The sequence below is a fragment of the Symphalangus syndactylus genome, chromosome 2 (assembly GCF_028878055.3).
Source record: "Symphalangus syndactylus isolate Jambi chromosome 2, NHGRI_mSymSyn1-v2.1_pri, whole genome shotgun sequence".
Taxonomy (NCBI): domain Eukaryota; kingdom Metazoa; phylum Chordata; class Mammalia; order Primates; family Hylobatidae; genus Symphalangus; species Symphalangus syndactylus.
In genome coordinates this window covers 96995566-97013101 of record NC_072424.2, presented here as the reverse complement: position 1 = coordinate 97013101, position 17536 = coordinate 96995566, and the positions used below count along the sequence as shown (strand labels likewise).

The 17536-nt window shown below is 38.5% G+C and overlaps 1 protein-coding gene across 1 annotated transcript in view; it reads left to right on the top strand.

Annotated features, from left to right (window-relative positions):
• The window catches only part of MAN1A1 (mannosidase alpha class 1A member 1), a 184790-nt gene that overhangs the window by 161346 nt on the left and 5908 nt on the right, over positions 1–17536 (top strand). The window contains exons 8-11 of the mRNA XM_055262761.2: positions 3286–3379; positions 7452–7567; positions 10405–10624; positions 11711–11883. Of these exons, the coding sequence (XP_055118736.2) occupies positions 3286–3379; positions 7452–7567; positions 10405–10624; positions 11711–11883 (603 nt within the window). The remainder of the gene's footprint in view (positions 1–3285; positions 3380–7451; positions 7568–10404; positions 10625–11710; positions 11884–17536) is intronic.

Genomic DNA, 17536 nt, shown 5'->3' with positions numbered 1-17536 from the left:
TAAACCTACAGCCTTTCCAGTGCACCACTCTAGCTCAGGATGTGAGGACACGGCTTCCACCTCTGGTTCCCTCTACCTTAAGTTAGTTACTTAACTCATCTGAAGTTTGTTTCCTTATCTAAAAATATTTAGTAATAAATGCACTACATGAGCCACCTATGTGAAAGACAGACTGAAAGTGTTATACAAATGTGATGTTGCACCTGAATTGGTCCCCCGTTTTCCAAAAGCAAACCCATCAATATTTGGATAAATTCATGTTCCCCCCATCACTCTACTTTTATTTTCAACCTGCTTTTTGGCTTCCCTTTACAGTAAAATTCCTTGAAAGAGTCGTCTCTGTTGTCTACTTTTCAAGTCTCTTGAACCTGCTCCAGTAGGACTTTTCCCCCAGCCACACCTGTCGCAGTGACCAGTGAGCACAATAGTGCTAAAGCCACTTACCATTCTCCCCTTCATCTTCCTTGCCCTCTCAGCATTCGACACAGTCAGTCAGTTCTTCATTCCTGAGATACACTTTGTGCTTGGCATGTAATACTCTCCCGGTTTGTCTCCTCTTTTGCTGGATGCTCCTTCTGTCTTTTTTGTGTCCTCCTCAACACCCCACCCTCTAAATATTGGAAAGCCCTAGCACTCAATCCTGTGCCTCTTCTTTTTTATATTCACTCTCTACATTGTTGCATCCAGTCTCTGGGCTTTACATACCATCTCTATACTCTAGACTCCAAGTTTATTATTTCAGTCCCAACCTGTCCCCTGAAATCCAGACTCTATATCTGTTTATTAAACATCTCCACTAAGAGGCCCGATAGACAAGTCCCACTTAAAATGCCTCAGACTTAACGCCTAGACGTGCTTCTCCTGCAGTCTTTGCTATCTTGGTAAATGACATCTCATTGTACCCAGTGGTCTCCTCCTGGTTCTTTTTGGTAAACCCCAGGCCCAGTCCACTAAAAAATCCTTTGGGTATCTCACTGCCTCTACTGCTGTCCTGATCTGAGATCCATCAGGTCACCTGGTGTACTGTATGTACACCATACAGTAGCCACCTGACCACCACTTTCTCACTTACCCCCTCAGCCTTCCCATGACACTCAGAGTAAAATAGGCCCTTATTGTGGCCTGTGGGGCCTGGGTGACCTGGGCCCTGGCTCTCCTCTCCCCTGTCTGCTGACATTCTCCCCTTTGCCTCCTCACCTCTGGCCTCAGTAGCATTGCAAACCTGCCATCTCCTCAGGGCCTTTGTACTTGCTCCTCTCTCTGTTCCGAGTGCTCTTCCTCCACATTTCCACGTGGCCTACTCCCTCACTTCTCTAATATTCTGCTCAAACACCTCTGCCTCGCCGCGCCACGCTGACTAACATGGGATAGCTTCTCCACATCACCCTGTCCCGTTACTCTTCAATCAGCTTGGGCTACCATAACAAAAATGCAGCCAGAAACAACCGAAATTTATTTCTTACAGTTCTGGAGGCTGGGAAATCCGAGATCAAACTGCCCATGAGAGGTAGGTTTCATTCTGAGCCTCTTCCCTGGGCTTGTAGATGACGAGCACTGTCCCAGTGTGTGTTCACATGATGTCTTCTTTGTGCTCTGAGGGAGAGAAGGAGTCACAGAGAGAGAGGGAGCTCTTGTGTCTCTTATGAGGGCACTAATCCCGTTTAAGGCTCTACCGTCATAACCTAATTGCCATCTCCAAATAAATCTCCAAATACAATCACACTGGGAAGTAGGGTTGCAGCATATGAATTTAGGGGTACACAGTTCAATCCATAGCACCCTCTTATTTTTTTCCACAGTATTTATCATCTCCTGACATAGTATACAGTTAGGTGTTACTTAACAGTGTTTCAGTCAACAATGGACCACATATGTGACAGTGGTCCTGTAAGTTTATAATGGAGTTGAAAAAATTCCTATGGCCTTGTGACATGATAGTTGTCATAATGTCATAGTGCAATGCATTACTTACATGTTTGTGGTGGTGATGGCATAAACATACTCTACTGCCAGTCGTATAAAAGTATAGCACATATAATTATGTACAGTACATAATATTTGATAATTAAATGACTGCATTACTGATTTATGTACTACTATGGTTTTTATTGTTATTTTAGAATGTACCACTTTTTTTTTAAGTTAGCTGTAGAAGCAAGGTCCTTCAAGAGGTATTCCTCTTCAAGGCATTGTTATCACAGGAGTTGACAGCTCCGTGCATGCTACTACCCCTGAAAGACCTTCCAGTGGGATAAGATGTAGAAGTAGAAGACGGTGATATTGATGGTCCTGCTCTGTGGAGTCCTAAGCTAATGTGTATATGTGTCTTAGTTTTTAACAAAAAGTTTAAAAAGTTAAACAACTTTAAAAAGAAATTTTAAATAGAAAAAAGCTTATAAATAAGAATATGAAGAGAAAATATTTTGGTACAACTATACAAAGTGTGTTTTAAGCTAATGGTTATTACAAAAGAGTCAAAAATTTTTTTAATTAAAAAGCTTATAAAGTAAAATTACAGTAAACTAAGGTTAATTTATTATTGAAAGAAAAATACTTTTATAAATGTATTAATAATGGCTAAGTGTACTATGTTTATAAAGTTTACAGTACTATACAGTAATGTCCCAGGCCTTCACATTCACTCATTACTCACTAACTCATCCCCTGCAACTTCTAGTCCTGCGAGTTTCCTTCATGATAAATGCCCTATACAAAGTGCCCTGTATTTATGTATAGGATTATAAAATGTATAACCCTATAGAAAGGTATCATTTTTCATCTTTTATAGTGTATTTTTCTATGTTTAGATACACAAATACTTCAGTACAGTAACATACACTACACAGGTTTGTAACCTAGAAACAGTAGGCTGTGCCAACTACATTTGTGACAGTGTACTCTATGATGTTTGTACAACAGTTAAATTGCCTGTGTTTCCCAGCATGTATCCCTGTCATTAAGTGACACATGACTAGACTTATGTATTTATTTATCTATTTATTTATTTATTGTCTGTCCCATCCCACTAGGATGCACAATTCTAAGAGTGTGGTGACTTTGTTTATCCACTGGCCCCTTGTTCCTAGTATGGCATCTGGCTAATGGTAGATAACTAATCACTGTGACTATATTCACTTACTGCCATTATGTTTGTAATAATAAGCTAACAGCAATTATCTTTGTTCTAACTCTGCATAATTTAAGTCAACTTGTATGTTCAAGAAGAAGAATGGCATGAAAATTGTTTTTTAGATTTTCACAGTAACGTTTTATTTTCCATTATAGGTAATGAATATTCGAACAGTACTGAACAAACTGGAAAAACCGCAAGGCCTTTATCCTAACTATCTGAATCCCAGTAGTGGACAGTGGGGTCAACGTAAGTCAGAAGATTTGCATTATTATAGCTCTTTTTGGTACTGTACTCATAGAGAGAGAGGAAGCACAAAAGCAGCACAGATTTTGTTGAGAAATGTTTAGAAAAGGAGAAAAGGGCATGGCTCCTTTAATAAACAGGCTTCTGTCATCAGATCGTGTTACCAGGAAACTGGATTGTGTATTTTTCGTATATAACTCCAAGTGTGATGACATATAAGCACATTTAAAGCTATGAATCAGAAAGGGAAGATCTGGCCAGAGTAGTGTGGGGATGCTAACCTGTAACAAGTTGGTCATGTGGATAGAAAGAAAATTCATTCCTTTGTACTAATGACTATGAGGGTTTTATAGAGAGTAGGTAGACCATTCTGCTTCCTAACATTCTGTTTCTGCATGGCTATATAATGAGAGAGGAGCCTGAATTTTTAAGAGTTGGGAAATTGGAAGAGCAAACAGCCTGTTTTTCTCTTCTTAATTTTAAGCTGTCAGATATAAAGGTTTCTTGCCAGTAGAATTACCTTTAGGATGGGAGAAAGTATTGCACAAGGACTTTTGATCCTAGAAGCCTGCACTTAAGACTCTTCAGACGATTTTGAGCAGGGGCATAAAGATTCAGAGTAGTTGAAAGAAATGTTCTCAAGCTGATTTGGAAAAACAGTAGTAGATTAAATAGCTGAAAACAAGTGAAGAATATTGAGATACCCAACTGTGGCAAGAGTACACTGCCTTAAGATTTTACTCTAATTTGGGTTTTTTCTTTATATTTTAATATCATGTTCTTAGATACCTCACTATTACTTTAGAAGTACTTTTCTTAAAGAATAATTTAATAGGAAAGAATATGCTAAAATCCATATGCTAAAATATGTCTGTAGCTCTAGAAGGCCTAGCTGTTGAAACCTTAGGACTGTAGTCAAGGTTACCACTTACCTAAGTGTGGTCGACAGATCACTGGAAGTCCTTGAGACCTCTGAGGAGGCCCACAAGGTCGAAACTATTTTTATTATAATACTAGTATAATAATATATAATATCAAGACATGTAATACATGTCTTAGTCATATTTACTAAGCCAGTACACAGTATCTTGCACTTAGTGGATGTTTACTTACTTAAATTTTGTGAATACATATGTGCTGTGTATCTCATCTCTCTTTCTGCGTCTGCTTTTAATAGTGGTACTTTGAAAGACTTTCTGCCTTTTCTAATGTGTTGATATTTACACCTACAGTGTCAGGTGAAACTGCTGAAGCCTCACTGAGAACAAAGGCAAACAAACACCAAATAGTACGAATATTCATATTTTTTCTTTTTTTTTTTTTCTTTTTTGTGGGACGGGGTCCCACTGTGTCACCCAGGCTGGAGTACAGTGGCATGATCTCAGCTCATTGCAACCTCACATTTAGAGCAGTTGAACATAAAAATACCATATTATGTTATTTCTAGAAGTAGGTTGATCCTTTCCTGCTGATAAAATCAGGCCTGCTCTCCCCCACATCCGCTAAGATGTTTACACAGGACTGTGTTGACAAACAGCCATCCAGGCCTGAAGGAAGCTTAGTGAGTGACATGCTAAATTAATGAGAAGACCTGTTTCTCTTCTACGTTCCTTTGTCTTGTTTTTTTTTTTTTCAAATGTGAAATTTTTATAGGCAGGAAATTTTAAAAATAGAAAACTAGCACTTTACCAAAATTAATTAAAACAAATGTATTCTTATGTAACACTTTTTTCTTTTTTTAAAAAAATCCCCAACTGCCCAAACTTGCTTCTTCCATCTATTAGAAAATCATAACCTAGGGGAAGGAAAACATCAAGCTGCTTCTGGCCATTGGTTTTCAGCTCTCATTGCTTTAACTCCAAATGACACGTCTGGATCCTGGCCATCATTTCCTATCACTTCATCGAGTCAGTGTTGTTTTGACAGTGCCAAACCATGATTTGCTTTTCCACGCATCGCTTGCGTGTGTCTCCTACAATCACGTTGATAACAACAGGGCTTATTATTGATGAGTTCGTACTTAGTCTATTTAGTTTGTAAATTTCAGAGGTTTCTATGTTGATTTAGGAAACCGTAAAGGTCACTTCAAAAATCAGACTTAGAATTTTTTAAATATATTTTTACACTAAAATTTAAACTATAATTCTACACTTTCTGCAATAAGAAAATCACATACTTAACTGCTTTAAAACATAGCTCTTTGGCTTGAGTAGTTACAGCCCTTTATTAAGGTTGACATAGAAGAATTTTGCTTTGTTCGTCGATTATTTGTTGAGTACCTACCATGTGCAAGACACTGTCCAGGGGCTGCGGTGGACTGGGAAACATAATAGGTCTGGTCTCTGCCCTCTTGGTTCAAGATCTTGTGGAGGAGGCAGAAGAAAATCGTTACCACATTATGAAATTGCAGGTGATAAATGTGTGCTACCAAAAGGTGTGTGACAAGGGAACCTAGTGGGATTGTCAGAGAACACTCCTGTGAGGAAGTGCCATTTGATCCCAGATATGAAGTATGAGTAAGAACTACTAAAGAAGGGGAAGGGGGTCCTAGGGTCCATTTCAGGCAGAGAGAACAAGGCGTAGAAAAGCCCTGCCTGAGATGAGATGGAACCTGATGTTTTTGAGGAGCCAAAAGAAGGGGTATAGCAAGTGAGCAGAGAGCAAGTGGAGCAAGACTGAATGGCATAGACAAGATTGAGATCTTGCATGGCACCAAACACACAGGATTGAAAGGCTTCGAGTAAAGAGTGATCGCATTCATATATTAAGAGGGCTACTCTGACATTAATGTGGGGAATAGATTGAAGGGGCACTGTCATTAGAACTCTGGGCCAGGCGCAGTGACTCATGTCTGTAATCCCAGCACTTTTGGGAGGCTGAGGCAGGCAGATCATAAGGTCAGGAGTTCAAAACCAGCCTGGCCAAAATGGCGAAACTGTGTCTCTACTAAAAATACAAAAATTAGCCAGGTGTGGTGGCGGGCTCCTGTAATCCCAGATACTCGGGAGGCTGAGGCAGAAGAATCGCTTGAACCTGGGAAGTGGAGGTTTCCGTGAGCCAAGATCGTGCCATTGCACTCCAGCCTGGTGACAGAGCAAGACTCCGTCTCAAAAAAAAAAAAAAAAAAAAAAAAAAAATGAAGATATCTGTCCTACAGTTGTGAGATTGTTGATAATACATGTAGTGGATCTGGCATGATAAATGGCAGTGAAGGTGGACTGTAGGAATGGAGTATTAGGAGGAAAAACTTCTTCTTCTGCCCCATATTCTTTTTGACTGCCCCTGTCCCATAGGTATTTGACCCTTCAGATTCATAGCACTAGAAAATTTATCAAATAATAATAGGCTGAGCACAGTGATTCATGCCTGTAATCCCTCTTCTGTGAGAGGCCCAGGTGGGAAGATCGCTTGAGGCCAGGAGTTGTAGATCACCTGAAGCAACATAGCAAGATGCCATCTCTACAAAAAATTTAAAAATGAGCCTGGCGTGGTGATGCGTGCCTGTAGTCCCAGCCACTTGGGAAGCTGAAGCAGGAGGATCACTTGAGCTCAGGAGTTCGAGGTTATAGTGAGCTATTATCGTGCCTCTGCACTCCAGCCTGGGTGACAGAGTGAGTTTAGAAATAATAATAATGGCAAGAACCTGAGGAGCTTCTTGTTTTACTTATTACAAACCACTTGTTAAAAAAGATTTGCTAATACTCATAGCTTTGCCAGAATTTTATATTATTCAGAACTAAAGCAAATAAAAATGTATTTAAATATATACTGTGAACATTTTAGTTGGGTGTTTTTCACTAGAGAACTAGATTTTTAGAATTAGGGGTAATTACATATCTTTTATCTTCCATGTTTACAAAACTACTCTGGTAATTATTTAGAGTATGTTACATTAGTCAATAGCCCATCTGCTCATTTCAGAATATCTTTCTGAAAATAAGAGATTTGTTGGAATTTAAATGTAACAGTGACTTGCAGTTGACATAGGGTTGCATCCTAGTTGCTAATGTGATTTTGCTGCATTATCTGAATTAAAAGCTGAATCACTCTAAAATTCATTTCCCTCTCTTTCCAGATCATGTATCAGTTGGAGGACTTGGAGACAGCTTCTATGAATATTTGCTGAAGGCCTGGTTAATGTCTGACAAGACAGATCTGGAAGCTAAGAAGATGTATTTTGATGCTGTTCAGGTAACCCAATATTTAAATCATCTTTGCCACTCAGCCTTAACTTATAATTTGTATATTAATCAAGTTTTAATGAACAAGTGGTGTACTACATGAGTGAGTTACAAAATATTTCCAATTAGGTAGAGTTCGATATCTGCTAATATCATTGTAATAATGGTAATCATATTTGATGTTTATTTCTAATAGGGCAGTTAAAGTTTTTGCATGGTTTAAACCTCAGTTAAGAGTCACATATCTGAAAAAGTCATATTCTTTGATAAATATGAATTCTCTCCTTAGGACCACAATGTAGGAACCAGAAGTGCCTTAGTGAGTGCCTACATTTGGCACAGCCTTTATAAAGGCATGTGATTAACATCAAAAGCGAACTAGGTTATGAGCCACATGGCCTCTTTTAGGTTTATTTTTCCTCATTGCTATGAGGTTTCAGATTTTAACCTGGGGAGTTCTCCGTATTTTATAGTTTCCATTCTGTCATCCTCTAATTACCATACTGGCAGACATTTTAATTATTCTAATCTTAAATTGGCCCTCTAAGATCTTGATGTTCAAAAAAAGACAGCTTTCAAATATTATTTGAAATATTTTCTTCCTAATTCCTAAAACCATACCCACACAACTTTTAGTATATTGTATTCAGACAAATCATTGACAGGAAAATCCATTAAGAACAAATGAAGTCAAAGTGTTTCCTGCTTCTCTTAGTAATAAAAGCTAATTTTCAATCCATTGTATATTTTCAACTTAGAAAGCAAAACTAGAACAACTAAATTTCTGTTTTGAGAAATAGCCATGTCTTTTACAGCAAAGTTTATTTCTGCTAAGTTGTACTTTAGAAGATTATTGTAACCAAGGGGAGGATGTTGTACGCTATTGTTCTGGACAGTTGATTACTGAAGATACAGTTACTCTGTTGTAGCTTCAAGTAGATTTTGGGAAGCATTTAATCCCAGAGTGATATGTTTTATTTGATTATTTTAATAACAAAATATTTTGAGCTTTCAGCTGGCTATCATGGCCCTATCTGTAGACTACACTAGGAACTCACAATGGTAAATGATACCTGGGCAGATGACATATCAGACACTTACGATTCTGAAGGCTTCATCAAACCAATTTTTTAAATCAATTATAGAAGGATTAAATCACAAAATATATAGTACTCTTTTTTCTAGTCAATTATCTGTATCCTTGACACAGTTTTTTCAGATCTACTGAAGACTGTCCTTCTTTGTATTTATTTATATTTTCCCATGGCCACACAAAATTATTGCTTTGAAGGTCTTGGAATCTCATTGTAGTTTTTATTAAGAGGTAGCAATTTGGTCCGGATCATGCCAGAAATAATACTGTACTTTATTTAGGATCCATAACAGGGTAATAATGTTTCTCTAATTCATGCTCAAAAGCTGTTACTCTTGCCATGTAGAAAGAATAATTTCTTAGGTGATGAACAAGTATCTGCTTGAAGGACTTTATTGCAATTTGTGTTATGAGAAGTGTAAATATCTAAGATGTTCAGTTGCATAAAATAATGAAATATTAATGTAATAACTAAACCATCAATAACATTAGCTTAACCACAGTTAATGAGCACAGTAATATGTTCATTTATTTCTTACCATCTTGGTTTCATTTGTTTATTTCTAATAAAGGTAGGAAAGGTTTTAGCTCCCTGTGTATTCATTTTCCTTCATTCTTCTTTATCAAAAGTTTTTTTCTGTGTCTATTATTCCCAAATGTGCTTCCTAATAAATCCCTCTCTCTTGATAGCAGTGTACAGGTATAGACACAGTCATGTCCTTTCTCCTTCCATGAAGTAATTGTGGGGCAGCAGGGTGAGCATTTTCTGTTAGAGTAATTGGAGATTAGCAATGCCAAACACACTTTATTTTTGCTTTTTAAAATATAAGGCATATTTTACTTACCTGTCTAGTTTAGGAGAATATCAACAGACCTGGGATAGAAATAAAAGACGTTTTATAAATCATTTTTGTAAACATTATCATTTCTCCCAAATTTAAAGATTTTTATTCTGATTTTTAAAATATGTATATTTATTCATTATATAATAGTGTGCTTTTTAATGGAAGTATTAGAGAGAAACTTGATTCAAGTGTCACCACATTGGAGATGTAAATGATAATTATAAATGACTTTTATCAAGTGCAACTTGCATTAGTGACTGCTTTATAAACAAAATGTGGCAGAGTCCTATCAGGAGATCCTATTGTTCCCATTTATGGAATAGGATGCTGAGATTTAGGGATATAGTAAGCAAATTGTTCACTCCCACAAATTAGAGATAGTGTCAGAGCTGGAATTTGAAGCCAAGTCTTCTGGCCCCAGAACACCTCCTCTTTGCCACTCTATTGTGTTATCCCTTCAAGCCTACGGAAGTGAAAGGAAGAGTTCTGCCACCATCCTGGATCTCATGCACAAATATGCTGTGTTCTTCATCCACCTTAGGGCCTGGGCTTTATGTTATTTCACCACTTGTGGAAATGAAAATGTACCAGACCAACTATTACTGCTGCACAGTGGCCTGTCTTTGGGAAGGGGAAAGTTTTTTGAATATAAGAAATACAATGTTTGGTCACAGAACCAAGCAAAACCAAATGTGCTGGCGCAGCAGTGTTAATTCTGACTAACCAAACAAGGCATAAACTAGAGGAGGAATACAGAAAGCAATAGCATGTAATTTCAGGTTGAATGGATTTGTAACACCAAACTCTGATTGTGAGTTGTGCTTTATTCTTTTTTTTAATGTTGGGCATATTTTTAGTATGAATTTGAGACAAGATTACAAAATGTTAAAAAATAAGTGTTTTTCACAGGCCATCGAGACTCATTTGATCCGCAAGTCTAGCGGCGGACTAACTTACATCGCAGAGTGGAAAGGGGGCCTCCTGGAGCACAAGATGGGCCACCTGACCTGCTTTGCGGGGGGCATGTTCGCACTTGGGGCTGATGCAGCTCCTGAAGGCATGGCCCAACACTACCTTGAACTCGGGGCTGAAATTGCCCGTACTTGTCATGAATCATATAATCGAACATGTGAGTACGTGTTATTCTTCATTTACAGTCTATTTCCACATGCTTTGATTTCATGCAGTTTTGTCATTACTGCCCTCGAAAGACTATCCACTCTGCCTGTGAAGCTTGATGATCGTAATTAATGTCTTAAAGGAATGTATATTTTTATTTTAAAAGGCAATGCTTTTCTACCTAAATATATCTACCATTAGTTTACCAAAAAACAAAAATCCAGGCCATGAAGAGTTAAAGCCAGCCTAATTTACTGACTTCTGCTTTTGCCAATAACATTGGGCAAGGGTCTCTATCTCCCTGCAAAGAGAAACTTAGCATTTTATTAACCATTATTAATCTTCTCCACATCCCCCATGAAATAGATCATGAATCCTGCTCCCTTCTTATAAAATAGGAATTTGAAACACAAAGTGTAAATAACTGGCCTTTTGTTGCAAAATTACTTAGGATTGTCAACCACTAAGTTTCTGGCTAACTCAAATGGTATTTCATGGTGTCTTGTATCTGCCTGGTAGGTGCTCAGTAAATGGGGGTTAAATGAAAAAAAATTGTTAATATTTTCTAAAATGGACTCTTTTCGATGACTAAATTTTTGAAGTATATGAATATTATCTATTACATGATGTTTATAACTCTTTTTTAAAATGACTGCTTTGACATCTCTCTTCAGTGTTGTTAAAGTGCAGTCAGACCTTCATATTCCTGGATTCCACAACTGCAGATCAGAAATGTTCCCAAAAAATGGATGGTTCTGTCTGTACTGAACATTTATAGAGTTTTTGTTCTTATCTTTATTCTCTAAACAATACAGTATAACACCTAGTTACATAACATTTACACTGTATTAAGTGTTATGAGTAAACTGGAGGTGATTTAAAGTATATGGGAGGATGTACCTAGGTTGTATGCAAATACTTTGCCATTTTATATAAGGGACTCAAGGATCCATGGATTTTGTTATCCTCAGAGGGTCCTGGAACCAATCCCTCATAGATACTGAGGGATGACTGTACTTTCTAGTTTCATTTAAGTTATTGACTGTAAGCAGTGTCCAGAACAATAACCCTTATTCATTCATTCCATGCCCTTTAGTTATGAAACTGGGACCAGAAGCTTTCAGATTTGATGGTGGTGTTGAAGCCATTGCCACAAGACAAAATGAAAAATACTACATCTTACGGCCAGAAGTTATGGAGACTTACATGTATATGTGGAGACTGACTCATGATCCAAAGTACAGGAAATGGGCCTGGGAAGCCGTAGAGGTGATGTTTTAATTTGCATGTTTCTTATAGATAAATGTCATAGTACAAAATGTTCAGTGATACCCATAAATCAGGCTTATCATCTTTCCTATAATTTTTCATGCTTCGACCAGGATTTTTTCCACCCAGGACTGTATTTTCATTGAAGTCATTTTATATCCCTGGCTTCAGCTTTGCTTTGTATAACATTGATATAGATATACCTACTGATAGACTTAGATATTGAAGGAGATAACTAGAAAGGCATAGTCTAAAATTAAGTTCCCCTTAATACAAAAATGATGATATCTTAATTCCACCTAAGAGTTGTTGGCAGCTTGGGGATATTCACCTCTGTCTGTTTCAGTAAACCACTTCATGTTTTTTTCTGTCTTTGGGCTTTAAAATGCTAGTATATGCTTTTACTTAGAGTAAATAGCTACTTAGATCTAACTTTTAGAAAGCACTTATAGAAGAATTACTTTGTATAAGGATATTCCTTCACCAGTCTCAGGTTTCTTGGAATATCTGTAAGCCTTCCATCTGCCCAGTGTGTTGTTTTAATTGTCTGTCACCTCTTGGGTCTCTTCCTGCCGAGGATGGTATATCTCCTTCCTAAACTAATCTAGTGAATGCTTTGTGTGCCGAATGCCTAAGGAGGCACCCTGCAGGATATGCATCTAACAGTGTCTGTCTGATTGTCTGAATTCCCTCAAGGACTGGGAGGGAATTCAGGGGATAAGAACAAGCAAATGCTTTAATTACACTCTCATTCTCCAGCACTCTTTGTTAGAAAGTTAGCTATCTTTAAAAACTGTCCATGAGGAATGACTTCTCTCAGGAAATCTAAAATGAATATTGCCTTTGGTAAAATTTAACTAATGTCTTAGGAAGCCATCGGTGAATCTTGCTTATTATCTTCTTCATTTAGTATGTGTCTTATCATTAATCATCAGTCATTTTAAATAACAGCAATTCTCTAGGCCTCTTTGAGGGGGCAGTTTTATTACATTTAATCAGTAGTCATTGTAATTTCTTTACATTTCTGTTTTTTTCCTCTGGAAAAAAAATGTTAAAATTGAAGCTTTTCTAAACTTTGGTGATAGGGAATTGTTTTGGTCTTCAATTGGCCAACAAATGAATTGAATATCAGTTTAAGTTGAGAATATCAGGAATAATGTATTCCATCAAATCTAAAACACCATAATTAGTAAGAAGCATCATTATTTTATATACCACTAAGAAAAATAACACTGCCAATTAAATTATGACATCCATTTTATAGATGTTAGAATGTGCAAAATGTATGGCCAAGAAGGGATCAAAAATGGGAAGTAAGCAAATTCGTATTGCCAGGTAGACAGGATGCTTTGGTTTGCTGTGTTCTTCAGGGGGTTGGTTGTTTATGGGATCATAAGGTTGGTTTATGTGTTGTGGTTTTTATTTCTTGTCAACTCTTTAACATAATATATGACGTGAAATTGTTTCCCTGTGTCACAACACTGAGGTCTCAATTTTGGGGACCCCCCCCCCAGTAACCTCTGCTAGAACCTGAGCTATAGTGGTGAGCCAGGAGTGCTGTAGGATCTTGCATTTTTTAAACCAGAAAACTGGGACTTTGAAGGCATGGCCGCATGCTTTTCCCCTGGTGTTACGCCCGCCCTCGTGGCCTCCTGTGTTTTAGCAGCAGCCCTGCATGTGCTGGCAGCTCCCACCTCCAGCACCTCCAGCACTTAGCTGTTCTGATGCATACTTGAAACCACAGCTGGAAACCATGTCAGGAAAAGAAGGTGGAAGAGCTTTTCCCTAGCCAGCTGGCTGTGGTCTCGGAAGTGCTGGGGAGTTAATGGCTGTCAACCAAGGAGGTTTTGGAGTTGATGAGTAACTATTCCAGTTATCCATCAGAGTGGGATAGAACTATCCCAGTCTTCTTTCCTTCAAGAATCATTCTGGAATGCATGCTACATGGTTCTTCAGAGGGTTTCTAGCAGGAGTGAGCCTAGTTGCACACAGTTGTAACTTAATATGATTCATTGGCTCTTCTGTCCCTGTTTTGCTCTTCCCACTTGCCCACTTCCTGATGTCACCTCCCTGATAGACTTCTTGCATCCTGCGTCCAACCCTTGTCTCATGCTTTATTTTTAAGGGAACCCAAACTGAAACATAGAGGGTCTTAAAAATCACCTCATCCAGCTCTCCACTTAAAGACAAGACTTCCCTCCAGATCTTTGCAAGATAGCTGCTCCTCATCAACCCAAGGACTTTCCAGCAAAGGGGAATGTATCACCTAATAAAGTAACTCATTCCAATTGGTAATATTGGAGGTGTTAGAAAGTTATTTATTTTGAAGCCACAATTTACAATGTTCTGTGCTCTGGAGAGGGAAAAAATCTCCCTCCTACATTTCAGCTCCTCAATTATCTGAAGACAGCACGTTCTGCCATCTCTTCCTTTCCTCATCCATCATTTCCCTTGATTTTCTTCTCCTGACCTGGTTTCCAGCTGTGGTCTTTTAGGGCTGAACAGTGTGGCTCAAAAACCTTCCTTCCTCTCTTCACAGTGTGATTTTTTCACAGCTTATAGTCCAACTTGTTCTTTTAGTAGATATATATTAAAAAAAAAAAAAAACACAAAAACTGGGAGGCCGAAGTGGGCGGATCATGAGGTCAGGAGATCGAGACCACCCTGGCTAACGGTGAAACCCCGTCTCTACTAAAAATACAAAAAAAACAATTAACGGGGCATAGTGGCGGGCACCTGTAGTCTCAGCTACTCGGGAGGCTGAGGCAGGAGAATGGCATGAACCCAGGAGGCGGAGGTTGCAATGAGCCGAGATCGCACCACTGCACTCCAACCTGGGAGACAGAGCGAGACTCTGTCTCCAAAAAAATTTTAAAAAAAAACTGGCTTATATTGAAAGTATGGTCAGTGTTAGCTTCTCCATTTGCTACCGCTGAGTCACATCTCCTTTGCAATGTACTTTTTCACCCATACTTTCAGTTTATAAAGTATTTGTAAGCCGTCTTCCTATCTTCTAACAAAGCACTCCCTTCCCAGCCTTCTTTCACTGATACACTTGAGAAACCTGCTTTCTGTGTCTTAATTAAATTTCTAATAATAATGTCAAATAAGATGTGAAAGGGTATATAATCCAGCAGTACAATACTAGAGAGTTCTTTTGTGGGTTAACAGCACTCCATTAATCACAGGTGTTCAAGCACTTGTGAGTCTGCCTGACAGAAATAATATTTAACTAATAATTTCTTTTGCTTTTTCTCAAAAATGTCATGAAGGCCAGGCGTGGTGGCTCAAGCCTGTAATCCCAGCATGTTGGGAGGCCGAGGTGGGAGGATGGCTCGAGGATAGGAGTTTGAGATCAGCCTGTTGGGAGGCCGAGGTGGGAGGATGGCTCGAGGATAGGAGTTTGAGATCAGCCTGGGCAACAAGTCATCACCCTGTCTTTACAAAATTTAAAAATTAGCCCATCATGCTGGCACACTCCTATAGTCCCTAGCTACTCAGGAGGCTGAGGAGAGAGGATCACTTGAGCCCAGGAGTTCAAGGTTATTTTGAGCTAAGATCACACCGCTGCACGCCAGCCTGAGCAACAGAGCGAGACTCTCTCGAAAATTAAAAAAAAAAAAAAAAAACATGAGAAACTGACAAATTTCTTCCATAAATCTGATAACCTACAGCATGAGCTTTATCAGAATATTGTATGTATATATTCACATAGATTATATAACGTCTCAGCTGATCTGTGGTAAAGGCTAAAGCCTTACATGGCGATTTGGGATTTTTTTTGGCTTTAGGGGTTTTTTTACTAGTTTCAGGTTTTTCGATTTTGTTTTTTTGCAGAGACATTTTTCTTTGCTCTTCTAAACCTAACTTTTTCCACTCAGACATTTCAGCTCTCAGAAGGTGACTTATATTCCTCCTTCCTACTCCTGCCTCTTCAGGCTTCATCCTGTTTCCAAACCCTCTTTGATTTGTTCAAGGTGCCTGATTCTCTGTGTTCTATGCTTGAGTTCAGACGACACTCAAGCAGACAGCCTTACTCCATGGATCAGCCATTTATATATCTGGTAGGCAAGAGAATACTCTTCTGTCCTCTGACTTAGGATTTAACTCATGATGCTTGGTAATTTCTTACCTACCCTTCATCCATTGTTTAGAGCTCCAGTCACTATAAACATTCTCATATCCTGTTCTCTGCTATTAGCACATCCCAGTCACATAGGATCACTAATAATAGAAGCATTTACTCAAAACCAAGGTGGTCCCTATGTCTAGAGGCTGAGAGTCCCAAGAACAGATTGTAGTACAATGATGATCTGGTTAGACTTAGCCATACAAACACGTGGCAGCTTCCACTGTTGAGATGCTGATAGAATCAGGGCTGTTGTAAGGGCCCAAGAAAGCTATTTGTCCCCAGCTTCACGTTCCTAAAGTCTTAAAATCTAGACTTTTGCATAAGGGGAGAGGGGCGGTTCTTTAGTGCTTTTCCTTTAAAAAAAAAAAAAAAAATTTTTTTTTAATTTACCAAAAACTGAAAGTGGCTGGACCTCTCTAAACCTCTGAAGCCCTTGTTATTGTCTAAGCGTTTCTTCATTTTGTTTTATTCTCACGTACAACCCCATGTTGAGAAGGAAGATGCTACCTGGGACATGGAGCCTCTGGAGCCACTGATAAGGGGGGTCTCAAGCTGGAACTTGGCCCACGACTCAAAATTTTTGGCCGTGTTCTTGAATAGTATAGCTTACCCCAGGAGGACTTGTGGGGAACAAGAATAAGAGGGTGAACTAGAAAGAAAGGTGATTAGGCATTGTCCACCCCAAAAGCAACTCATCTAACAAAAGAAGGAGCTTAGAGCAGTTTCCATGGGGAGGAGGAGTGGCTGTTTATCATGGCTGGGCCTCTCATTAGCTCATCACCAAAAAACCTGAAGGGAACAACTAAGAAGAGGTTTTGGGATTAAAATCTATTTAAAGAAATATCTGGAAATGGGGTTTCCCATAAAAAGCTTGCCCATTTTTTCTAAATTCTGATTTTTTTCCTTTTTTTAACCAATAATTTTTGGCTTACTCTGCGTATCTGGTATTTGACTTTTTGTCAAAAAAAAAAAAAAAAAAGGAAAGAAAAAATAATAGGACTTGAAAGTTTCTTCACGCTCATCCTCCATTTGGAGCACTGTCTGGAACTTAGAATTTAATCGCAGCATCTGTTTTTAAGTTGATCAGTCTTAGTTTCTTGGGGGCTTTTTAAAATTATGAAATCATGAGGCATTTTCTTTATTTTCTGTATTCACGTGGCCTGCTGGTCAGATTTTCTTTAACCAGGTAATTTAATGCTTCTCCTCATAGTCTCTGCTCTCTCCCTTGTGTCCTCCAGCCCTGATGTGAAAAATCAATAACCTCATTATCAGTATCTGCAGATGGGAGCTGAGCTCTCAGTGCAACATCTCTGCTTATGAGAATCCATGGCTGGTATTTACTTTCCCTCGCCTCTTTTCTGGGCTCTGTGTTCTTAGAGCCTTATTTTCCTCCAAAATCCTTTCTAGCCAGAGAAGATTTTTCTCAACTAATAAGGCAAGGTCTATGATTTCCATCTTCTTGGTAGTTGGATTAAATGGGAGAAAAATGGGGTACAATTATACATGTAAAAAAAAAAAAGA